General features: G+C 41.2%; 1 protein-coding gene across 3 annotated transcripts in view; it reads right to left on the minus strand.

The window, feature by feature from the left end:
* Window positions 1-1,476: 1,476 nt before the first annotated feature.
* SRGAP1 (SLIT-ROBO Rho GTPase activating protein 1) overlaps window positions 1,477-25,721 on the minus strand; it is a 170,442-nt gene continuing 146,197 nt past the window's right edge. For all 3 annotated transcript variants that reach the window (XM_061639841.1, XM_061639842.1, XM_061639843.1), the window contains 8 exons: window positions 19,259-19,393; window positions 17,771-17,876; window positions 12,837-13,061; window positions 10,278-10,357; window positions 8,379-8,559; window positions 7,194-7,328; window positions 6,514-6,859; window positions 1,477-5,183 (listed from right to left, as the gene is read on the minus strand). In XM_061639841.1, the coding sequence (XP_061495825.1) occupies window positions 4,806-5,183; window positions 6,514-6,859; window positions 7,194-7,328; window positions 8,379-8,559; window positions 10,278-10,357; window positions 12,837-13,061; window positions 17,771-17,876; window positions 19,259-19,393 (1,586 nt within the window). In that variant the 3' untranslated portion in view covers window positions 1,477-4,805. The remainder of the gene's footprint in view (window positions 5,184-6,513; window positions 6,860-7,193; window positions 7,329-8,378; window positions 8,560-10,277; window positions 10,358-12,836; window positions 13,062-17,770; window positions 17,877-19,258; window positions 19,394-25,721) is intronic.

The following is a 25,721-nucleotide window of genomic DNA, read 5'->3' on the forward strand; positions in this document are numbered from 1 at the left end:
CGCCAGGTGTCTCAGCACCAGGCAGTGATCAATAGTGGATCTGCCCTTCCTAAAACTGGCCTGCTCGCGTCCTAGAATATTCTTCGATCCAGGAATTCAGTCTTGTATTTAAAATACCAGCGTAAATTTTCCCTACTACAGACAAGAGACTGATATGTCTATAATTGGTAGGGTCGTTTCTATCACCTTTTTTATACACGGGAATGACTACTGCCTCCAACCATGTTTGTGGGAACTTGCCCGTTTGATTAATCAACGTAAAAAGGTTGGCCAGCATAGGTGCCCACCAATCTATGCACATTATCAGTAGTTCGGGTGGAACAAAGTCAATCCCCGGAGCCTTTTTAGTTTTTAGGGATTTGATCAGTGCAGCCACCTCTGTCTGCTCTATAGGAGGCCAGTATGGCAGCGTACTTATGTCTACTGTGGATATCCTGTATAAAGGATAATCAGGCGTGTTGGCAAACATAACAGAAAAGTATTGTTCCCATATGGCTGGTGAGATGTTGCAATGAGAGGTGGAAGAAGAGCCCAAGGCTCCTGTTACCAAGGACAGGAGGTCTGTTCTGCACAACATGGGAAATGGATCTTTAGTGTGGCAGCACCTACCCTTTGGGCTTCCCTCCCCTTAAATATTAGACAGGCAGCATCTCTGCTATCTTTTCAGCAGCTATTGAAGACTTTCCTCTTTCAACAAGCCTTTTAAGTTGAGACCTATCCCAGTCTGCATCTGTGTTGGAACTGCTTTTTAATTTCTTAAACTTTTAAAAAAATGTTTTTAATCTTAGATGTTTGGATAGCTTTTTTAAAGTAACTTTTTTTGAAGATGTTTTGTTTTAATGTGTTTTAAAGTTTGTTTTGATGTTTTAATGTTTTTAGTGCTTTTGTTTGCTGCCCTGGGCTCCTGCTGGGAGGGAAGGGTGGGATATAAATCAAATAATAATAATAACAAAAGCAAACTGTAAACAGTTTACAAAAATAAATATTATTTAAGTGGTATAAAATATATGAACTAATAAATTTTCTGGAGTCCTCCATGTTCTTTCTTTGTCCACCATTTCCATTATCCATTCTGTAATGTGTCGCACTCGGTTGGCTGACTTGGGATTGAAAGAAGATTATGTTCAGTTTCAATTTGGGCAGGGAAAGAGAAACGAGTTCTACGTCTTTTGTAATGGCTGGCAGAAGCAGCCTTTGTAGTTGGTGGATATTTGGGTCTGATGCTGCTTGGGAAATGCACTACCTTCATGTCTGACTGCTTGCTTATCTGTTCACCTTGTATACTCAGATACCGCAAAGCACCATAAGACTCCCATACCTGTCTCCACTAAGGTAACTGGCCCTATAAAGGTGCCCTGCATCTTCCCATCACTTAGGGAAGTCGATCTTATTAACTGAGCAGAGAAAAGGCATATGCAAAAGTATGCATGCAAATACGTACTGAAAATTAGACATCATTAAAACAAAACAGACACAGACAGAACTATCCTTATTTATTATAAAGTTACACTATGAGAAACAAATCTGAATGCATATTGAAGCCTGTAATGGTGCATGCCAAAATGTACAGTACTATACATAAAAGTGCATTGTCACAACAGCTTAACAGTACATTTTCTTCTTTTAGAACTGTGCAATTGTAACTCTCCTGTTTGAGTATGGAAGGAATGCAATGGAATGCAGCAGTACAACAGCAGCAGAAAGTGAAATGGAAATGCAACACTACAAGAGCAAGGTTCCTCTAAAAATGTAAAGGCACTTTCACATGTACATACTACAGATGTACATAGACACAATTAGGTAACAGTCAACAAGCAGGAAAGCTACCAGCACTGCAATCTATCAAACTGACAGTCAAGGACAATACTGATTCGATTAGGTACACAGGTGTTGACCCTTTACGATGCCTGTAGTTGTATCAGTCTTTCCTGTTATATATCCATTCACTATACTTCAAGTAGCTATAACAAACCATCAAACTACACACATTTAACTCATGTGAATGTTCTAAGCTGAAGCATTCACTAAACGCACTGTTTCTAATATTTTTTCTTCACTAAACAATTTCTAATATAAGCAGTATGAAGGCCAGTACAGTTATTCAGACATACAGAATTTCCCTATGCAGTTTCAAGATACAGGCACCCACCTTAATTATGCCACATTATCTATTTAAAAAGTGACTAGGCTAGAATGCTCTTACGGGAAAGCCAACTCTTCAGTTTGTTCCATAGGTCCTACATTTTGGCTACTTATGAAAATTCCTAGCCTTGCATGTGTCACTGCAACATTTCGTGATGATTAGCATTAGTTGAAAGTTAACTGCAGAGTCCAGGATCTTAGCTAAGCTTCCAGCATGCAGTCACGGGATATGTGACCAAGTTCCTCCTTAAATAGTGGCAGCTTTGGTGGATGTAAAATGTCCTGTTGTCTCAGTCTTCTGTGGCAAACAAAATTCTGCATGCTGTATTGGAAAGTCCCTTAGTGAATTTCTTTATCTTACTCAGATTAATGCATCCCACCCAGCAGATCTGGTTTCTAATTTAGGTTTGTAAATAGTGACTAGCCTTATTATCTGAGGGGGAAAAAAGAATTGCCTCCAGAACACTATGCCGGGAAGCTCTACAAAAGTTTGTTCTCTTTCTCCCTCTCCACCCCCCCCCCCAAAGATGTGTGACAGGCTGGCTTATATACATGTATATGGGGAACTTTTGTGAACTTCTTTGCAAGGTTACTTTGCCATGTCTTTGCCATGCCTGTGTTATGTGGGATTTAGCAATCCCATTCATCTAAATATAATTAGCAAATAAACTGCAGTGGGAAGAAATCAGTCCCAAATCATAGTAACAGGCTACAATGTCCTCAGACTGTTAATACACTAACAATTCTTGTCGCATGACAATTAGTCTTCTCCCATTTGATTCCACATAGCACGAAGGATCAAATGAAAAGGATCCAAATGAAAATCTTCAATTTAAAGAACAGCAAGTTCCTAATGTGACAAGTTATGCAAGAAAAGAAACCCCTTATTTTGACCCAATTTTGCATATGTAGGTATCAGCTGAATCAATTCCAGCCCACAGCCCTTCTCAAAGTATTTGCACTCCAAAACCAGTACTTGTAAGATTTTAGTTAAGTGGTTGCTTGATTAATAGAATACAGTAAATTCTCCTGTGGAGTGAGGTGGTGACCTTGTAAAAACATTCACAGAAATGATATGGCTTAGTGTTAAGTTTGAGCAAAACACCTGTGCAGTTACTTCATATGTAACAATAAAAACAAAGATAAAGCACTATGCAGGTTGATAGCTTACATACACACACACACATGAAAAAAGGTACTGACATAATTTGAAAAAAAAGTGGTACTGACAAATTTTATTCAGATTCTAGAGAAAATAATATTGCCCTGTGAACAACTTCTTGCCTCAGTAGTGGTGATTCCAGTTTAGAAACTAATAAGTCACTTTAATAAAGACTCAAGAAACAGCACACTTTCTTTTGTATACAGTAGCCCAGCTCACATGTCACAGGAAGCAATAAACCATGGTTTACTAGGAACAAACAGCGTACTAGTGCACACTGCTCTATAGGTCCCACCTTGCTCCACTCTGCCTGGATGCAGGAGCAACAAACCACAATGCTTGGCTTAGAGTTATTTAGCACTCATGATTTGTTTCTCCCAAGCCAAGAGTAGCAAGACAAGAAACCTTGGTTTCTGTTTGTGATTTGTTTGGAGAGAAACAAACCATAAGCAGAAGCAGGCTTGTTCTTGGCTTACTGCTCATGGTTTGTTTCTCCCAAACACTTGCAACAAATCCAAACTTTGTGGTTTGTTTCTTCCATCTCCAGGATCTATCATACTGCTTGTTCACAGTAAGCCATTAACCATGGCTTAGGGTGACTTGCAGGCTAATGTGTTTCATAATTATGAGGATACAGCAGCTTCAAGGTGTAGGTTCCACAACTTCCTCATTTTCTAGGAATGTTTTGTTACAAATCATTAGGTAGCAAATACTTTATCTGCAGAGACATCTAAACAATTGGCTCATAGGAATGTAAACAATCTTTTGTGTGTGAATTGTTTATGTAAATAGTTATCTGAAATAACTGGTGAGTAAAACCTAGCTTTATTGCAGTGCAGTAAGCCTGAATGCAACCATTAGAAACTATTCTATACAGTACTTCTGACAACAGGCTTTAACTTTGATTTAGAGAGCTGTCATCTACATCAGCGGGAGATGAAAATTCATTCCCCATATTCAGCCAGTGAGCTGTACTAATACTACCAACACACATACCAAGTATTTTGAAGGAAATGTCAGAGTGACTCTTCTTTCCTTATTCACTACTTAGTAATTCTCAAGATACAACTTTCAGCCCATATAAAAATCTGTTCTATATTAGACCCAGTAATATAGAAGTAAACAAATCCATTAATGAATCCTTTTCAAATAACCATTCATAAGAATTTCTTATGAAGTCTAAAAACTACAATAAATGTAAATTATTGAACTACATGGGATGCTGGCTGTGACCTGTGATGCTTTAATTAGAAAAGGTGCAGTGTGGAAGTTTCAAGTAAAGGTATGTGTTTCTGTTGTTTTAAAATGATGCACTGTATGGTCCAGTTTAAAAATTGAATCCATGTTAATGTAGGTAGCTTTGAGACATTACATTAAAAACATTTAAAAAACAAAACCTTGTTATAAATACAAACTAATGGTGCAATGGAACCCAGATATCTATCACTGATCCATTCTTTTGGTAGTTCACTCCATGCTTGTCACATGAACTGCTTGGTTTTTACATTGTGCAAGATTTGTCTGCTGGACCTTGGGAAGGAGATGAAGGGCCTATGGTTGGGTTTGTTTTTGGAAGAACTATGGGTTTTGGCCTAAGTGCAGGTGGTTTCAGCTGCACACCCATTCTGGGTGCCACCATGGGCTTGAAGGTACTCATGGTATCACTGGAAGAGCTAGTGCTACGCCGAATCTGAGGCTCAGTGCTTCTTAACAGGACATTGTGTAGAGGGCTCAGTGATTCTGTTGAGGTGGTGCTGGAGGGAGAATTTTTCATTTGTTCTAAGGTATCCAACACTACATCTGGAGCATGTTTTGCAGAGCTTTGACGTTCCAGTTCCCGGAGTTCATTCAGAGCTGTATTCATTGTTTCTTCAATATCCTGTTCAAAGGAGGAAGAGTTCACCGAAGATTAATATAATATTGAACAACAAAGATAACATTGGGGACATTCAAACATTGCATCACAACTGTTCCATTCATCATGGGGAACCTGAACCTCTGTGTATGCGAGAGCAAGCAAGGGTAACTGCATATGTTGTTATTAACAGAGAATCTATATTATGGAGACATATGAATGCATCAATAAATAACTATGTTTATAAAATACAAAGAACAGTATGTGTAGAGCTATCCAGTCACAGTGAGGTGCAAGAACAATACCAGGTGCTTCCTGATTATCTGTAGCACAAATACCTATGCTTTAAGTTCAAGGGTCCTTTTCAGATACTAATTTAAAAAAACACTCAGATGTTTTTATCCTAAGCACTATACTTGCAGCCTAGATGGGCGAGTGCTCCAGTGCTTGCTTTGGAAGCAAACAGGCTGCAAGGAAATTGTTTTTTTATATATATAAAGCAAAGGCACCTGAAATTTGGGCAGTGTAGTTTGGAATGTGCAGTGTAGACTTGCTGCTTTTCAAACTTAAAAAAATAAGAAATACAAAAACTGATACATAAACATTCTACAGCTATGGTAGTAGAGCCATGAAGACACGGAAGAGTCAAAAAGAGATGTGAAGACAGGTATGTCTTGAGGTGCTTTTTAGAGTGGGAGGGACTGGACCATATGAATATCTCCAAGTTCCAAAGATATGGTGTCATAAAAGAACATGGTCTAAACAAGAGCTTTAATTTTTGCTGCAAATAAGATTGGTACCAAAAGACTGGAAGGTTCTAGAGGGAGTATGAAAATTAAAAATAAGGTAACATAAGATAAGACATAAGCAGGAGCAACAAAGGGCAAGCATTTGAATGCAAGTAACATTAATTTAAAATATATATAAAGAAAGGGAAGCCAGTGCAAAAAGGAGAAACATGGTGGTACTTATGGGCAAGAAAGATGACATGAAAGGCAGAGCAAAGGATAGATATCAGCAGTTTAAGATGAAATCAAGGAAGATGCACAAAAAGGGCATTATAGTAATCAAGTCTGGATAAAATAAGGAGAATGAATAAGTGTTAGTGTCATCGTCCATCTCGCTCACCTATATCATTAAGTGTATCTAACTATCATGCAAAGCACAGAGATAAATGAGAAGTGAGAGTTCTCTTCCCAAGCTGATGTGAACACAACAGAGTCTAGGAACTTGAAACACTAACAACACAAGCAGGACACAAGATCCCGGTTATAGGGCTATTTCTCAAAAACTCACACTACCATCCCCTGTGACAGAGGAAGTGTCAGTTCCTAAGTTAATACACAAGACACACCTGAGCAATTGCCTCTGGGTCAAGTGGTTTGTGATCATTGAAAACTGGGTATTGGCCAGAAGATGTTGATCTTCTAATTGGAGGACTGTCAAGTTTCTTCAGTGACTCATGCCTACTAATATTGGTGAGGCTGCCATGACCAGGCCTTCGTCTCCTTTCTGGGCTGTCTGTATTGAGGCTGCGGTTTTGAAGCACAGCTCGAGAAGTGCTGTGGCTTGCCAAACTGGGGGAACCCAACTCCAGCGCTGAATTGGCAAGGCCTTGTGGTTGATGAATTGGACAGTGTCCGTCGCTGGTCCTGCCAGGACGTCTCCCAGGAAGCGGGAGTTCAGATCTCTTGCGCTGCCTGCACAGCAAGACAAAGAGAAGCCATGGGAGATTAAACAAAGAACATTTTATAAAGAACTCCTGTCAATGCATGGCCCACAAAATGTGCTGCTGTGGTGCATATGTGAACTGTGTAGCAAGTCACTAGTTCCAATATACTATTATCCATGAAATTTCTAGATGGTCTTCATCAAGCCGCTATTCTTTATGCCTCAAACCCCCACGCACAATAAAACCAATTTATCTCACACAGTTGTTGCAGGGATTACCAAAATACATGATATGCTTTTAATATTCTCAAGTGCAATATAAATGATAAGCATTTAGTTAATGCTGAGCTCAGTTAAATTTACCTTCCTAAATACATTTCAGGATTACGATCTGTGGGTGAATTCATATCCTTAGATGAAGACTTGTCCTCCATTACTGGCCCACTGCTGACTTCACTGTCTACTTTTTGGCTCAGTGTATCTGAGAAAGTATCATCCCTGAGCAGAAAAGACAGACGACAATATTATTCTTAAATAACCAACATTATTGGATGGAAAGAACACGAGCATTCATGATTCCCCCTCCCAACCTTCTTGTCTCTGCCTCTCACTTTAAGCTGTCTCTCGCTAACAACCATTAGTTTTTAGCTATCAAGCATTATGATAATTATTTTCAAAGATGGTAAATACGTAATCAAACCTTGGCCAGTATGAGGAACGCAAATGAAAAATTAGCAAGCTCTGCATGGCCAGAGGAATATCCCAACTGAGCTCCCCTTTAGAATTTGGGTTCTAGTTTCAGCTTTGTAGATACTCCTAAATGACATTTTCCATTCCAGATTACAATTGAGAAGGCATAATAAGAAACAAAGCAACATAACTTCAGAATATCATAACAGTGCTGCTGATACTTTTAGTAGATAGAAAACATGCTTTTCAAAGAAGCAGCTCTATTTTTATTTAAACAAAGCTTGAAAAGACTGTGGAACAGGAAAAGTGCCATCATACACGTAAGAAAAAATCATGTTGGCTACAAATATATGGAATTTGATTTCAAAACATGAAAATTGTTTCAATTTAAGATTGTGAGGCAGCAAACCAAGATTTCCCACCATTCGATTATTACTATAATACTGGATTTTGCAATCTCCCTCCATACTACAGCTGCTGTAAGCAGTTTCCACTTACTCCTTTATATTTGTCTTGCCCTTCACATAAATATATCTCAGGATGGTCCACAATAAGAATTTACAATAAAATATAATATCATTAATACACCCCAATATTTGGCGAGATAGAGAGAAGCCATACAGGAGGAAATGATGCTCAAATGCAGTTGGCTTTGGGTAGCAGCAAATTATCCCAGGGTCCTAACACTGACAACCACGCTTGCCCCTGTCTTGTGCCCCACTCCAGAGACTCTGCCCCACAGCTTTGGCATATAGGATCTGGAGAATGTCTGCCAATCAATGGACAGTATTTGACTAGACTAGTCAGATTTAACACAGGACTGCTTCTCAGGCATTTTGCATGTTGGCTGTTACTTACATATCTTGAACCACTATGTATTGGTGAGGTACAAGGCCATCAATTCCATTATGTCTTCCTTCCCACCAGTCATCGGAAGCTCGATGATATAAAAGCAGGGAGGCTCCTTTTTTAAAAGACAGCTCTCGTGCAGATCTTCCAACATAGTCAAACTTAGCAATAGCTTCTATTGGTTCACATTCTATGAAGGAAAGACAAAATATAAGATGTTAAACCTGAGAAAATAGTGTTCAGGAGTAAGAAGCACTCGTAATGAGCGCATATGGAAAGCAAGCAAAGGGGAAGAGAGAAAACATGTATATCCAGAAATTATGTGTTGACCATCCGTAAAATGTGCTGCCCAGAATTGTGCAGCTCTTTTTCATGTCCTTACAATACCTCTAGTGACCAGTGCAGAAACAAAGAGAAGACTTTGAAGCTGTAAGAACACTAGATGTTTGGACTGGTCACAGTTTCAGGATGAGTGTATTGTTTTGCTATCAGCTGTTTACGCTGAAACAGCAACATCGCTGCATGGGACTTTTTCTGGGCTGCCTTCAGAGTCTAGACTCAGCTTTTCATGAGACTCGATAAAATAGGTCTTGTGATCTTCAGGCAGTACGCATTTAGTGTACTTTAGTACCTTTGCAGCTCTTACAATGAGAGAACTACTTCCTTGACCATGTTTTATTTCTCTCATCTGCATATACAGGAGATATCACAATATTCCAACAACATCATCACATTTCTTTTGTGTGAATTCTACATCAGCAATTATCCGTCTGTTTGGGGCTTCCTCAGGAAATTCTCTCAGATTTCCTCTGGAAACAGACATTGTAAACTATTCTATTTGTATCTAATTAGAGCAAAATACTTTAGATATTGCTGATGAAATATGTATCATCAGAAGTTGCCAATGGGATGTATGTCTGTGCATATGTATTCTCAGAGACCTTCTCTGGCGCCCACGGGGTCTTCTCCCTCCTTTCCAAAATTAGGTTTGAAAGAAGCACTCTTTTGTTGCCAATAGAAGAGGATGAAGTATGTGTTTATCTGCAGCGTGTGTGTTGTCCCCACAGTGGTTTCTTCATGAGGAGTTAACCCTTTCCCTGCTGTTATGGTCCCACTGACCCCACCCCCCTCCTCTGGCTGCTATTAATCCAAGGAAGGAAACTTCCCAGGGCAAATAGTACTGTAGCTTTGAGATAGTATTTTCAACAGTCCCCCCAGAGAAGCTGAAGCTGGTGGCTGTAATGTCCAAGAAGCGGTGAGCTCCTGACCAGAAAGACGGCTTTGTGTTAACTCCTCAGTAAAGCCTGTAAGTAAACTGAGGTGAAGTAAATCTTGACCAGAGGGAAGATTTCAAGTGAAGCCCTCTGTATGGCCTGTGAGTTAACTGAGGTTAACTGTCCTTTTCCTAATAGCAGAGAGGCAAGAGGATGTGAGGGAATATATGAAACCATCCCTTGCCCATGGCATGATGGAGCCAGGTGAGGCCTGAGGGCTCATGCACATCTGGAGCCAGGTGCACTAATGCAGGAGGAGATGGACCCTAGAGATCTTGCTGGTTTCCTCTCCCCCATGGTAGCAACGTAGACCACAGCACTGTGCACAATAGAATTTAAAATTACACTTAGAATGTAACATTGAACTAGAAAGTAATTTGTGCTGAGGAATGCAGGATTCTTTTACTTGACCTTCCTGCAACTGTGTTAATCAGGAAAGAAGCAAGGAAGCAGCTGGCCAATGACAGGCAGAATAGTCTTAAAAACAAAACTAGAATACAAAAAAAAGAGAGGAAAAAAATTAAAGATCCCATGCCAGATATTCTTCCTCAGAGGTAATGAGGAAAACAGCATTTCCTTCATCAATTACATGTAATGTTAAGAAACAAGGTCATTACAAAAAGAAAGGACATACCATCCTCACTGGTGTGGGGTCCTGTACCAGCATCCAGATCTACTTCTTCTAAGGTACCATGCTCACTGTAAGGACTATCGCTGCAGAGACAGTACTATATGAATTAATATTTATGGATGGATGGATATCTCATCCAAAAATCCAGTAAGCTGCCATATTAAACCACTTGCCATATTATTAAATCACTCCTGCAAATATTACTTAACATTTTCAATTAAGATAAAGTACTGGTGGCACTTTGAAACACTTTAATTGAGAAGCATTTAAAAAACAGATAAATCTACATGTCAGGCAATCTCCACAGCATTCTTTTCTCTCGCTCTTTTGACTTGACAGTATCATTTTAGTTGGGAAAACAAGCTAGTGTTACATAACCCAGACATTGTTTTACTCATATGAAGAGGGTCTAAGTTGAATGCTACTTAAAGGGACAAACTAGAAGTCTTTCTAGTTACATGCAAACATATGTAACATTAGTCTGAGTTTAATAATCAAAAATAGTTTCAAGAGAAGACGACTGGGAGAAGAACAGAGGTTGGGGAAGGGAGAAGGCAAGGAATCCTTTTCTCTGGGGGTCATTTTCCTACTCCAAATCAGCTACTTCTGATCTCTTCTTCCTCAAGCTACTATAGATTTTTTAAAGACTACTGGATAATGCTACAAGCATTTGTGTATAACGTCTAGGTTGGCCCTGAGTACTGGCGCTTTGCATCCTGATCTCATCACTTTGCAGCGATAGGAGATTACAATGAAAAATAGTCAATATTACTCCGAGGCATCAATTTCATGTTCAAAGTCATAGGGGATGTGCTGATGAGACCTTTAACATGTATTATGCCAACTACACCAAAAGAAGCTCCAACAGGGGAATGGTATGGCTCACAAACCTGTGAGGAAAGTATTTGTCTTATTTAATGTATTTTCAGATTTAATGTATTTTAGAGACGACCATTTTATTTTAAATGACTGGCATTTGATTCTGAATAGGGTTAAGGTTAGCTGGATGGAATTATCAAGAAAAGTCATCCAGCTTTCTGATTTCAGAGATTTTTTTTCTTTACAAGGAAGTAACCTAAAAACTCACTAATTATGTTTTCAGATAGTTAGACAGAACTGTATTTTAAATACTGTGTCACTAGGCAGTCAAGGCCTTAGTCCAATCAGGAGCTGATGAGAAGGCTTCATAGTTGAAGTTCGATAAAAACACACAATCTTATTCTTGTGATGTGACTAATGTGATTAATAATCATGCAAATTATGTTCAGTCATAAAGGACATCTCAAAGCAGCTTGCAATAAAATAATTAAAGGCAAAATATCATCATCATAAGTACAAAATTTAAAAACAAACACACAAAAATAATTATATTGTCCTAAAATTAAATAACCGATAACACAGCAGTTTCTTTCAAAATGACTTCCTGACTTACTAAATAGGCTTTTTTTATTTTTTAACTAAAGATGGGTAGAGCAATCCAAATGCTGGGGAGACAGTGGAAGGGGAACCAGCAGAAAGCCCTGCAGGATCTTCCTCCTGCTCAGGGGCCACTGGCCTGGCTGATTGCCAGCTCTTATTCTTTTACTGGGGCAACCAAAAGGCTGGTGCAGTTTCTGGGCAGACTGGGATGTGGGGGAGTGCCCCAAATGCAAGCAGGATCTTGTGCAGGCTCCGCTCCCATCACACCATATTTTCAGGATTTCTGCCAAATCTCTATCTGCCAGGCTGGCTGTCCTTGGCAGATCCCCAGCAGCACCAGCAGGCTCCTGGCGATGGCGTAGCTCAACTGTGGTGGAAGGCTACTGCCAGCAGAGCCTGATGGCGCCAGGACTCTGACAGCACCGCTGGGGGGCTGTGGCATCCAACTTCCCCCAGTCCAGCAGAAATATTTTATTTCACCTAACATGACCATTTATGCTGAACCATTTGCCTATTGTATCACTGAAGAACTTATCATATTGGAGAAAAAGCAGCTGTGGGGTTTCAGTCTGCAATGTACTCCTTGGCCTTGACTGCAGCCATATGAAAGTGATTATTTATAATTTATTTTTACTGAAATCATTTATAGACTGCTTACTATCAATAGATCTTGAAGTGGCTACATAAAAAATCAGTTACACAAGTATACAATAAACACAGTGTCAAATATTTAAGAAAAAAGGAAATCCAAGTACATAAATATGCAACACAGCACAGTAGCCATTCAAGTAACAATGAATGTATCAACATAAAATTCGTTAAAAAGAAAAGAAAAACATGTTGTCACTTGTTTCCTCCTGGCTGCTTTTTTGCCCCTGAAAGTGCTGTTTACTGCAAATAGCACCATCAGGAGCAATTTGGAGGCAGGTAGGGAGCTAATTTCATCAAAAGACTGTTGTGGACACTGATCTGGCTACAGTGACCTGGTTAAGCATGAAGCACTACTACGTAATGTCACACAGTTTGGCCCAGTTACAGGCATCTGTAGCTTTTTTTAAAAAAGTGGTAAATGGGGATGTGACTCTTCACAAACTAAAAGTCATTCATATCAAACTGATTCAGGTAAAACTGTGAAGGACTTACCAGTACTCATCACCAGCCATACATTTTTCATAAATGGGGCCATCTAGTTCCTTTGCATCTGGGAAAATGTTTTCGTGGTGAATGATGATTGTTTTGATTATTTCATTCACATGAGCCTGGCATGACACTTGTTCTTGTATGTCTGGAACAGGCATCAATGTTGGGCCAAAACAAATGGCCAGGTTATAAGGATCCATCATATTTTCATCACTGTACTGTGAAAGGCTGTTTTAAAAAAAAAAATAAAGAAAAAGAAGGGGTTTTGGATCCTTGTGTGACCTTCTGAAACAAACATGTATACTTAAACTATGTACACAATATTACTCATTCTCCCTTATTTTGATGTTTAATCTTGCACTTGGATGATGTCAAATTAATAATTTAATTAAAATATATTTTCATGATTGGCAGTGACATGAAAAATGAGTTACTTGCTTTGAAGACTGACTGTGAATAATTGGTGGAAAGAGATATGATGATCTACAGTAACACTACACTGGGGCATATATCTAAAGCAGGAGATCAGAGAGGTAGATTGCATCTAATGGTGTTGCTCTGATGATAGCAGGGCTGCCATCTGCAGAATGGGGAGGGAAGCAATTATTTTATGAGAAGTGGTTTAGGGTTAGGATAGAAGGTAGGGAAATCAAGGGAAACCAGAGACAGGGTGGCCAGTGAAAAGAGGCACTGACAGTCAGCAGTAGACTGAGATATAGAAACCAGGGAACAAGCAGTTGAGGAAAATAGGGACAAAAAAAGTTAGGAACATTGGAAGATACCTTATTCCTAGTCAGACCATTGGTTCATGTAGCTCAGAATTGGCTACACTGACTGACAGTGGCTCCAGAGTTTCAGACGATAGTTTTTCCCAGTCCTACCTAAAGATGCCAGGGATTGAACCTTAGACCTTTTGTACTCAAAGAGTGTGCTCTACCCCGACTGAGCCAGCAGGCAGCAAAGACAGGACAATGAGAAAGAAAATGCCCAAACAGTTGTGTATGCAAATAAGGGGAGGGTGTATGCTGCTGGCAGAAAAGGGTGGGTGTTCTAACCAAGAGTATTGGCTAGTGAAGGATGCTGGCTGGGATCCAGGCCGGTTGAAGGAAAGAGGAATAACCAGGCAATGAGAGGAAACAGGAGTACTGGAGGCATAGAGTTAAAAAGAAGAGGAGTCAAGGAAAGGGTGGGAGTACAAACTTCACATTGGCTACGGTTGCCATCTTTGTACTGGTAAGCACCATAGAAACAGAGGTGGCTAAACTGTGGCCGTCCAGATGTTGCTGGATTCCAACTCCCATCAGTCGTAGCCAGCATGGGATGACGGGATGACAGATTAGCCACTCTTACTTGAAAATGTAACTGGTGCATTTCCCCATCCCTGCACCTCTAGACTTGAAAATCTTGCACCAATTACTATCAAGTACACAGGATTTGAACCAAAAGCCTTGTGACCTTTTCTGCAGACTGAGCACTATGGTTTTAGATGAAAGGCACGGAAGGGAATAGGAGTATGCAACACCAGGCCCTGTGATTGGCAGGCAGTAAGAAGCCTCTAAATTGGAGAGCCCTGGTATAAATACCTTGCCCTCTGCCCTTCCTTAGCAGAGTGGTTTGCCTGCTCCAAACTCCATCTCCTTGGAAGTGTTTTTTTCTCTGTACTCACTGGCTGCACAAGCTGAAATACACTCCTTGCTCAAGTGGTTCCCATAATACCAGATGAATAATTTCTTCTTCACTGAGAAATAGAAGAGAAACTTGGACTGCCAAGCTTCTGGATGCCTGTTTGCCTCCATGATCTCAGTGCTGCCCCACATTGCTATCCCTGTAATTTCTATTCTTTCACGCTTATTCCAGCTCCTGCTTCTCTTTATTAGTATTTCCAGTCTATGACTTTGATATCAGAGTCCATCCCTAGATTAATGTGGGCACAGAGTGAGTTATTGTGTATACAACCATTAATTCCATTTTCACAACTGATTGTTGTTCATGATATAGCAATTCCCCCGCATTTCTATGAATTTTTATTTATTTATTTAGGGTATTTTTCAGTTCGCACTTCCCACAAAGGAGATCAAGGCAATAAACAACAATCATAAAAGCAAAATATATCAATGTCATTAAAAATGTATACAGACTAATTTTTTAAATAACAAATTATATAAAATAACATTAGATCACTAACATATATTGCTGCTAAGGATTAAACATCTTAATATGAAACTGCATTTTGTTCATGTAAATATGGCCTGCCACTTTCAAGGATTATAACCAACTTTTAATTTTCAATCCACTCTGTAGTTATTGAAATGAGAACCCATATGTTGCTATCCCATCCTAAATAAACTGTTGAGAATACCGTAAGAGTTTGTCATCACTGAAAAGAATTACACTTTGCAATTTTGCAAATCTATGGGCAATTCACTTTACACTTTTACAACTGTCATGTTCAAGTCACCCCTTTGCTATTATGATGACATTTCTCAGTTAAGGTGAAAAATTATTCCAGTTTTCTTGAAAATCATTGTTTTGCTGCCAATTGAAATATTCTCTCCTATGTTAATATGAAGGCAAATTAAAGATCGAAAGAGTGTTCTAATATTATTATTATTATTATTATTATTATTATTATTATTATTATTATTATTATTATTATTATTATTATTATTATTATTATTATTATTATTATTATTATTAATAATAATAATAATAATAATAATAATAATAATAATAATAATAATAATAATAAAAAATTTAATTTCTTCGTCGCCTATCTGGCCAATGGCCACTCTAGGCGACTTACAAAATTATTCAAATAGAATTAATAAAATACAGTAATACAATAAAAACAATAGATCTGCAACAACAATATTAAAACTGGGTAGGAGGCATTACAATTATATCAATTAACCCTCCCTGGATACCCCGAAGGCCTGCTGAAAAAGCCAGGTCTTTAAGGCTTTCCGAAATACATTTAGGGAAGAGGCATGCCGGAGATCTTGTGGGAGGGAGTTCCAAAGAGTGGGGGCCGCCACTGAGAATGCCCTCTCTCTTGTACCCGCCAATCTGGCTGTTTTTGTTGGCGGGATTGAGAAAAGGCCCTGTGTGGCCGATCTTGTCGGGCGGCATAATTGGTGGCGTTGAAGGCGCTCCGTGAGATAAACTGGGCCGAAACCGTATAGGGATTTAAAGGTCAATACCAACACCTTGAATTGGGCTCGGAAAACAACTGGAAGCCAGTGTAGGTCGAACAACACTGGTGTGATGTGATCTCGGCGGCGACTATTCGTAAGTAGTCGAGCCGCCGCATTTTGTATCAGTTGTAATTTCCGGACCGTTTTCAAGGGTAACCCCACGTAGAGCGCATTACAGTAGTCCAAACGAGAGGTGATCAGGGCGTGTAACACCAGTGGGAGCTGATGAACAGGAAGGTAGGGTTGCAGCCTTCGTATGAGGTGTAGTTGGTACCAGGCTGCCCGGCTCACTGCCGAAATCTGAGCCTCCATGGACAGCCTGGAATCAAGCACAACCCCAAGGCTGCGGACCTGGTCCTTTAGGGGTAAACTCACCCCATTGAACTTCAGGTCAATGTCACCCAACCTTCTCTTGTCCCCCACAAGTAGTACCTCGGTTTTATCAGGGTTCAACTTCAGCTTGTTCCTTCCCATCCATCCACTCACGGATTCCAGGCAGTTGGACAAGGTCTCCACAGCCAACTCTGGTGAAGATTTAAACGAGAGATAGAGCTGAGTGTCATCCGCATATTGATGACACTGCAGCCCAAATCTCCTGATGATTGCTCCCAGCGGCTTCATATAGATGTTAAACAGCATGGGAGAGAGGATAGAGCCTTGTGGCACACCACAATTGAGAGGCCAAGGGTCTGATACCTCCTCCCCCAACGCTACCTGTTGGTACCTGTTGGAGAGAAAGGAATGGAACCACTGTAATACAGTGCCTCCAATTCCCAATCCCTCCAGGCGAAGCAGAAGGATACTGTGGTCGACAGTATCAAAAGCCGCTGAGAGATCGAGGAGGACAAGAAAGGTGGATTCTCCCCTATCTAATGCCCTCCTCAAATCATCAACCAGAGCGACCAAGGCTGTTTCAGTTCCGTGACCAGTCCTGAAACCCGATTGGTATGGATCCAAATAATCTGTTTCATCCAAATGTGCTGACAACTGGTTGGCCACCACTCGCTCAATGACCTTGCCCAGAAATGGTAGATTCGAAATTGGGCGGAAGTTATCGAACACTTGGGGATCCAAGGAGGGCTTTACAATTGCCTCCTTGAAGGCTGATGGCATCACACCCTCTTTCAAGGATGCGTTTACCACCGCTTTGATCCCCTCGCCCAATTTCTCTCTGCAGCTCACAAGGAGCCACGAAGGGCAAGGATCAGTAAGACAAGTGGTTGGCTTCACAGATGAAAGCACCTTGTCCACTTCCTCAAAAGGGAGAAGCCGAAACCGATCCCAATTTACCGGCTTGCAACTGGCCAACTCTGGTTCATCGACTGTGTCCACGGCGCGCGGGATCGAGCTCCGTAAGTGTTCGATTTTATCAGCGAAGTGTTTTGCTAATAGGTCACAGGAGGCCTTTGACTGTTCCAAGGGTTCCTGAGCAACTGGACCGACCAGGCTTTGGACCACCTGGAACAGCCTCCTGGGACAACACTCCACAGACGCAATAGAGGCAGCAAAGAAAGCCTTCTTTCCTACCTTTATTGCCACTTGGTAGGCAGCTACTGCTGCTCTAACCTGTGTCCGGACATCTTCGGAGCGGGATTTCCGCCACCGGCGCTCTCCTTTGTTCTGACAAAGAGTATCTTGAAGGACAGACTTCTTGTTACATGCAAGAGTGTGTAGTAACACCACTCCCATACCTGCTTTTTCATCCTAAGGACCATATTTCTAACTGGAAGTTAATGTACTTACTGATTGAGGAAAGCAAAAAGGTATCTCAGCACTATAAGGACTGATCTGGGCAAAGTCAGGAGGAGTTTTCGTATGTGAAGAGCTCTCTCATAGAGATTTTCTAATCCTGTAATACACAAGTAGAAATGTTGGCTATGTGACAGTATGGAAACTGCAGGATGAAGTGGGCAGCTGAATCCTTTCTAACATTTCCTGTCCATGTAATTGACATGATCAAGCTCCAATTAATAGTGAATGGCCAATTAAACTCTCCAGGGCCTTTGCTCTTATTTGGAGTAGTCTAGATAGGAGAAAACTCTGCTTCCTCACTGACCAGAACTCCTTGTCATTCAAAGGAACTTTCATTTCTTACTCAGCAGGTACAAAGAATTCTCAACCACTTTGCCTCCCCACACTTACAACCTTGTTAAGGTTATATGTGTCATGTCAGTGAAAACAATGAGGGGAAATCATTTTGGGAGTGGGAGACAAAAAGAAAAGAGCTCAAAGGATGAAGGGAAAGAACAATGCCATTCTGCTCTGCTGGCATTAGCCCAGCATGAGCCCTTGCTTGACTTTGGTTCTTCTCCCCGACCCACTGCCCCCAAAGTGGCACACTTTGTGTTAGGGTTGTGTGCCGACTTTGTACAAATCCCGATTCCTGAACCAAATTGGGCCAATCGGGAATTTGCCCAGAGAGGTTCAAGTTGCCCTGTGTCAGGTCCATCCAGAGCAATCTGGGGCTGTCAAAAGGGGGTCAGTCGATCGGTTAACCACATATTTAAACCCTAATTAAACATGCAGTCGGTGGCAAGGAGAGGAGGGAGGAAAGGAGATAATGCGGGTGAGAGTCTCTGCCTGCATCTCCTTCTCTCCAATCTGTTGCCACCCAGCACTTGTTTAATTAGTGTTTACAATCCTAACTAAACAATTGGGGCTGTGCAAGGTGCTCAGTTTTGTTTGGGGCCCAGATCAGGCCTGAACAGAGGAACCAAATCAGCCCCTGAACCTGACTGGAGAGACATGCACAGCCCTAACAAATGTGCTAAGCAAAAATTTGACTGGCCTCAAAAATGTCTGCTTATTTGATCCTTTGTATCATATCCAAATGAAGACAAAGGTAATTGAAAATGCAAATGATCAAGAGCTCCTCTGACAAGTACTAAATTAATAGTTAGATATTTTCCTCAAAAAAATTATTTATAGAGAATTACATCTCCTGCTGAAAACAATATAACATATTTGTGTGCAAGTAGAATAATTTCCCTGGTAAGTAGAACATGGAGGATACTATACTGAAGTTTAAATATCTCTTGTGTAGCAGTGTGTGTGCTATACACACTGAAAGCAAATCCAGAAACATGTTAGAGACCAACACTGAATACACATATATAACCACAGAGGCCAGTAAACTATCTTACGGAAATCTGTGGTGAGACTTGTTTTTCTGGGGTGCTACTGCATTCATTAAAATGCAATTTTATAGACCGTAAAACAAATTTAACTTACTGACACAAGAAATAAGATCATTAAATCTTTCCTTGGGAAAGACAGGGTTTTCCAGCCCTCGGAAATAGAGCTTCAATACTCCAGCAACTGAGTTAATGTCATGGTTACTTTGATCATCTGCCAAAGGGTTTTCACCTGCAAAAATAAATCAAGTTAAATTCTTACAAGCATTCCAGCTATATAGTAGGATCCTGAGCTGTAGTAAATAAATAATGACTAGTTTAGCAAGTTCAATCTGTGATTAAAATGAATGTAGGAGTCTAAAACAAACCTTTTCTTAATTATTTAGCCTAGTCATGCCAAGTACTCAGTTGAGAAAAAGTATATTGGGATAGATGTGCGATAATAAATTCACTTGGTCCATTTATGGACTAGATTTGTCTGTTCAACAGCAGTCTCACTGAACTGAAGTTCCAGCACTCTTGAGAAAAATACTTTGAGGACTGCAGCATTTATTAAATGTTTTTAAAACCACGTTCAGTCAAATCACATACTAAAATATAGATGTCTTCAAGCTGCACATCTTTCTTTGAACTGAAAAAGTAATTAAAGATTTCAAGAACATGTGAAATGCTGTGTATTGTGATTAGAAAAAATGGATTCTAAATGACAAACTGCAGTGGGAAAGACCACGATTTTTGACTATATAATGATGCTAGCAGATTAAAGGGTTGTTGGTAGGTTAATTGTTTTCAGTTTAGATAGCTACAAACACCAAAGTACAGGTATTTTAGTACTTCATCACAGCTGATATTTAATGAAGCCAACAATTTAATATTGATTTAATATCTAGGTAAATATTTTTTTAAAAAATAAAATCTTAAAATACATCACCTGAATCAGAACAACAGCAAAATATAATAATAATAATAATAATAATAATATAAATTTTATTTGTTAGTCGCCTATCTGTCCGAGTTAACGGACATTCTAGGCGACTTACAGCAACCAGAATAAAATACAATATACAATCAAAAAGCACAGAGGTAATCTAAACATCAATTTAAACATTATAAAAACTCATCCACCCCAAGGGTTTTGTAGGCCTGCCTGAATAGCCAGGTCTTTACGGCTCGGCGAAAACCCATCAGGGAGGAGGCATGTCGGAGATTGAAAGGGAGAGAGTTCTAGAGAGTGGGGGCCACAACCGAAAATGCCCTCTCTCTGGTCCGCACCAGCCTAGATGTTCTGACTGGTGGGACCGAGAGAAGGTCCTATGTGGCTGATCTTGTCAGGCGGCATAATTGGTGATGCTGGAGGCGTTCCTTCAGATAAACTGGGCCGAAACCGTATAGGGTTTTAAAGGTCAAGACCAACACCTTGAATTGGTGGTTTATGCATGTATTTAAGAACATAAGAGTAGCCCTGCTAGATTAGACCAAAGGCCCATCTACTCCAACATATCGAACTAGTGGCCAACCTGATGCCTACAGGAAGCTCACATACAGTACATGAGCACAATAGCATTTTGATCCACAGTTGTCATATTCAGAGGTATTCTGCCTCTGAATAGTAGCCACTGATACCTTATCCTCCACGAATTTGTTTAATCCCCTTTTAAAGCAATCCAAGTTCTTGAAGTACCAGTTTAACTATGTGCTGAGAGAAGGAAGTACTTCTTGTTGTCTACCCTGAACCTCACATCATTCGTTGGAGTCATTCATTGGATGACATCAGGTTTTAGTATTATGGCAGAAGGAAAATAACTTCTCTATCACTTCCTCCCCAATATGCATAATTATATAAGCCTCTATTATGTCTTCCTTTCTTTGTCTTTAAAAAACAAAACATAAAAAGCCCCAAACTTTCCTCACAGGCAGGTGCCTTTCCTGTATTCTGTTCAGCACCTCCTAAAAACTTGCCTATCCAAACATGTAAAGGTGAGTTCAAATTTTAATCTGCAATTTTAGCTTATAGTGTATGTTTGTTAATTTTATTATATTTTGGCTTTTCAAAACTCATTTTTAACTTTAATTTTTACTGACAATTTTAATGTAGAATCCTAGAATTGTAGAGTTGGAAGGGGTCTATAAGGCCAACAAGTCCAACTTCCTGCTCAATGTAGGAATCCAAATTAAAGCATACTGGGCAGGGGGCTGTCCAGTTGCCTCTTGAATGTCTCCAATGTTCAGAGCCAACCACCTCCCTAGGTAATTGGTTCCATTGTTGTACTGCTCTAACAGTTAGGAAGTTTTTCCTGAAACCTGGTTTTCTGTAACTTAAGCTCATTATTCTGGTTCCTGCACTCTGGGACAATCGAGAGGAGATCCTGGCTCTCCTGTGTGCGACAACCTTTCAGGTACTTGAACAGTGCTATCCTATCTTCCTTCAGTCTTCTCTTCTCCAGGCTAAACATGCCCAGTTCTTTCAGTCTCTCCTTACAGGGCCTTGTTTCTAATTCCCATGATCTTCCTCATTGCCCTCCTCCTCTGAACCTGTTCCAATTTGTCTGCATCCTTCTTAAAGTGTGGTGTCTAGAACCGGACACAGTACTTAAGATGAGACCTAACCAGTGCCAAATAGAGGGGAACCAATACTTCATGTGATTTGCAAACTATACATCTGTTAATGCAGCCTAAAATAGCATTTGCCTTTTTTTGCAGCCACATCACACTGTTGGCTCATATTCAGCTTGGGATCAACAACAATCCCAAGATCCTTCTTCCATGTAGTATTGCTAAGCCAAGTATCCCCCATCTCATAACTGTGCATTTGGTTTCTTTTTCCTAGGTGTAGAACTTTGCATTTATCCGTTAAATTTCATTGTTTTTTTCAGCCCAATGCTCCAGCCTATCAAGATCCCTTTGAATTTTGTTTCTATCCTCCAGAGTATTAGCTATCCCTCCCAATTTTGTATAGCTCATATTATTTGTTAGTCATTTAAAGATTTTATTAACGATTAAGTGGCTTATAAATTTTGTTAAATAAATGTTGCCTGCTTGGCTGAGGGAAGCAGTAGCTGCCTCAAGTGAGCAGAAGGTGTCTTCCAAAGTGTGGGATCATTGAAATGAATGAAAGGAGAGGAGCCCATGGTTCTGTGGAACTGAACTGATGCTAAGTGCAGGGGCATGTAGGAGAATAACAAAGAGTCATATGTGCATGACAGGAGGGAGTAGCTGGAAGGAGGAAGAATAAAGTTGCATTACTGTTAGTATGCAAAGGTCAGGTGAGTAGGAAAGACATGGCATGGGAGCTGGGCAATTCTACATTCTCTGCAACATGAGTAAGGTTTTGCAGATGACAACTTTTAAGAAGTTTGAGAATCACTAATATATTCATACCACTTAATATGTAAGGTAGCATAAGCAATTATTACTTAAGTCTTTGGCTGCTGGCATAACATAGCAGTGCCAGTTCCATGTCAGTAGGGCAGTAGAATCCATGCTGGGTTTTAGTCCAAACTTTGAAGGAGCTGTCCCAGCAACTTTAACATAGTGACATAGGGCCTATTCATTGTTGTTATGTGCCTTCAAGTCGATTACGACTTATGGCGACCCTATGAATCAGTGACCTCCAAGAGCATCTGTCATGACCCACCCTGTTCAGATCTTGTAAGTTCAGGTCTGTGGCTTCCTTTATGGAATCAATCCATCTCTTGTTCGGCCTTCCTCTTTTTCTACTCCCTTCTGTTTTTCCCAGCATTATTGTATTTTCTAGTGAATCATAGGGTAGCCGTAAGTCAGAATCAACTTGAAGGCAGTACATTTACATTTTACTCTGCGGAAGGTGGGGGGGGGGTAGAAGAGAGAGAGAGGGAGGGAGAGGAAGTTCCACTGTGGAAGGAGAAGTCATTGAGCAAATGGGACAACTTCATCAGATATAACCTCTAATAAGTAGGGCTTATCCCAAAGCATTAATTAAAAACAGTATTTCTTGTGCAAAACCAAGTCACAAATAAATGTTTCAGTATGTTTGCTTTTTGTGTACTACTGTGTTGGAGAGCTGAACTGAATTTTTTAATTCCTACATTTGTTTTCTCATTTTATTTAAAAGACTGACTTTTCTCCATGGATCTATATAAAGAAGAAACAATCTGTAAATGTCTTGCTGTAAATTCAAAAGTGGCCAGCCAGATCCCAAAGTAGGGCACAAGTGTGAAGCTGTTGTTCTTTTAAGTAACTTTCACTGTTTTATCAGAATCTGAGATAATTGCTGGGGCCCAATGGATCAAATCCTGACGTGGTCACACACTTACGCTTCTATATTCACTTTCTCAAACTGTATTAAAAAGGTATAAATTTACTCAAAAATCATAACAAATAAATGTTGCCATATCAGCATAAGCTTACAGAATTCAACCGTTGAGTCCAAATCTAATTGGTGTTACAGCAATTCTATGCTCCTTCTCACTCTCATTCTTAGCACTTAAGAGAATTCATGTCTGAGCTAGATATCAAAGAAATGAATGAAGGAATATGTAACTGGATACCTGCTCTTAATGTAACCTAGGCCCCAAGTACTATTTGCCTTCATTTCTGTTTCCTTACCCAGTGACATATGTGTGTAACCTTGGAAGCAAACCTCCCTAGGTCAGAAAAGAGAGAACTATATGCCAAGGTTTAAGGCAGGTCTCAAAAACCTGCTCAAGGTCCATATTCAACTGGGAAACCTTCAAAGGGCCATATACCAGTGGATGGGTGGGGCCAGAGGCAAAAGTGGGCAGAACAAACTAGGTAATTTTTTTTTGTACAGTAAGCTACTTTCTAGACAGACCTAGGCATGTCTTTCGTCCCCCATCCAGTCAAGCAAGAGTCATTATTCACTAATAGGCAGAAAACCCTTGCGGTTTAAGAACGTACCCACAGCCAACAGTTATTTCTATCAAACTTTAAAAAGCAGGGAAATTGGGCAGCTATAGTGAATGCACTAGGGGAGCAGGAGACCTGACCTCCTCTCTGAGATGTTGTACTGTCCTACAAATTTGTCAAAATACAAACATAATTTGGGCTGGTCTTTCACAATCCAATCTACTTCCTGTGCAGCTTGGAAGAATTTGGTAACACAGGGGACGGGAGGAGAAGGAAGGGTAGGGGTACGGCAGGTCTGATCATTTGCGTGCTTATTGAGTTCAGTGGGATTTACTCCTGTGCAATCATGTTTAGGATAAATGAAACTGACCACAAGGAGGAGAAGAGTGAGGGAGACCTGGAGTGGACAGGGGAGGAGGAACAAAGAAGAGGGAAGGGGAGGAGAGAGGGGGATGAAGAGGGAAAAGGCAGGTATGATCATTTACATGCTTACTGAATTCAACCGGATTTATTCCTGTACAATCATGCTTAGAATAGGTAAAACTGACCATGTGGGAGGAGGAGGAGAAGGGGAAGGAGGGAGGCAGGGGAGAGGGAGAAGGGGAAGGAGAAGGGGAAGGAGGGAGGCAGGGGAGAGGGAGAAGGGGAAGGAGAAGGGGAAGGAGGGAGGCAGGGGAGAGGGAGAAGGGGAAGGAGAAGGGGAAGGAGGGAGGCAGGGGAGAGGGAGAAGGGGAAGGAGAAGGGGAAGGAGGGAGGCAGGGGAGAGGGAGAAGGGGAAGGAGAAGGGGAAGGAGGGAGGCAGGGGAGAGGGAGAAGGGGAAGGAGAAGGGGAAGGAGGGAGGCAGGGGAGAGGGAGAAGGGGAAGGAGAAGGGGAAGGAGGGAGGCAGGGGAGAGGGAGAAGGGGAAGGAGAAGGGGAAGGAGGGAGGCAGAGGAGAGGGAGAAGGGGAAGGAGAAGGGGAAGGAGGGAGGCAGAGGAGAGGGAGAAGGGGAAGGAGAAGGGGAAGGAGGAAGGCAGAGGAGAGGGAGAAGGGGAAGGAGAAGGGGAAGGAGGAAGGCAGAGGAGAGGAGAAGGGGAAGGAGGAAGGCAGAGGAGAGGAGAAGGGAAGGAGGAAGGGAGAGGAGAGGGAGAAGGAGAAGGGAAGGAGGAAGGGAGAGGAGAGGAGAAGGGAAGGAGGAAGGGAGAGGAGAGGAGAAGGGAAGGAGGAAGGGAGGGGAGAGGAGAAGGGAAGGAGGAAGGGAGGGGAGAGGAGAAGGGAAGGAGGAAGGGAGGGGAGAGGAGAAGGGAAGGAGGAAGGGAGGGCAGAAGGGAAGGAGGAAGGGAGGGCAGAAGGGAAGGAGGAAGGGAGGGCAGAAGGGAAGGAGGAAGGGAGGGCAGAAGGGAAGGAGGAAGGGAGGGCAGAAGGGAAGGAGGAAGGGAGGGCAGAAGGGAAGGAGGAAGGGAGGGCAGAAGGGAAGGAGGAAGGGAGGGCAGAAGGGAAGGAGGAAGGGAGGGCAGAAGGGAAGGAGGAAGGGAGGGCAGAAGGGAAGGAGGAAGGGAGGGCAGAAGGGAAGGAGGAAGGGAGGGCAGAAGGGAAGGAGGAAGGGAGGGCAGAAGGGAAGGAGGAAGGGAGGGCAGAAGGGAAGGAGGAAGGGAGGGCAGAAGGGAAGGAGGAAGGGAGGGCAGAAGGGAAGGAGGAAGGGAGGGCAGAAGGGAAGGAGGAAGGGAGGGCAGAA

This window comes from Rhineura floridana, chromosome 8 (assembly GCF_030035675.1).
Source record: "Rhineura floridana isolate rRhiFlo1 chromosome 8, rRhiFlo1.hap2, whole genome shotgun sequence".
Classification (NCBI taxonomy): domain Eukaryota; kingdom Metazoa; phylum Chordata; class Lepidosauria; order Squamata; family Rhineuridae; genus Rhineura; species Rhineura floridana.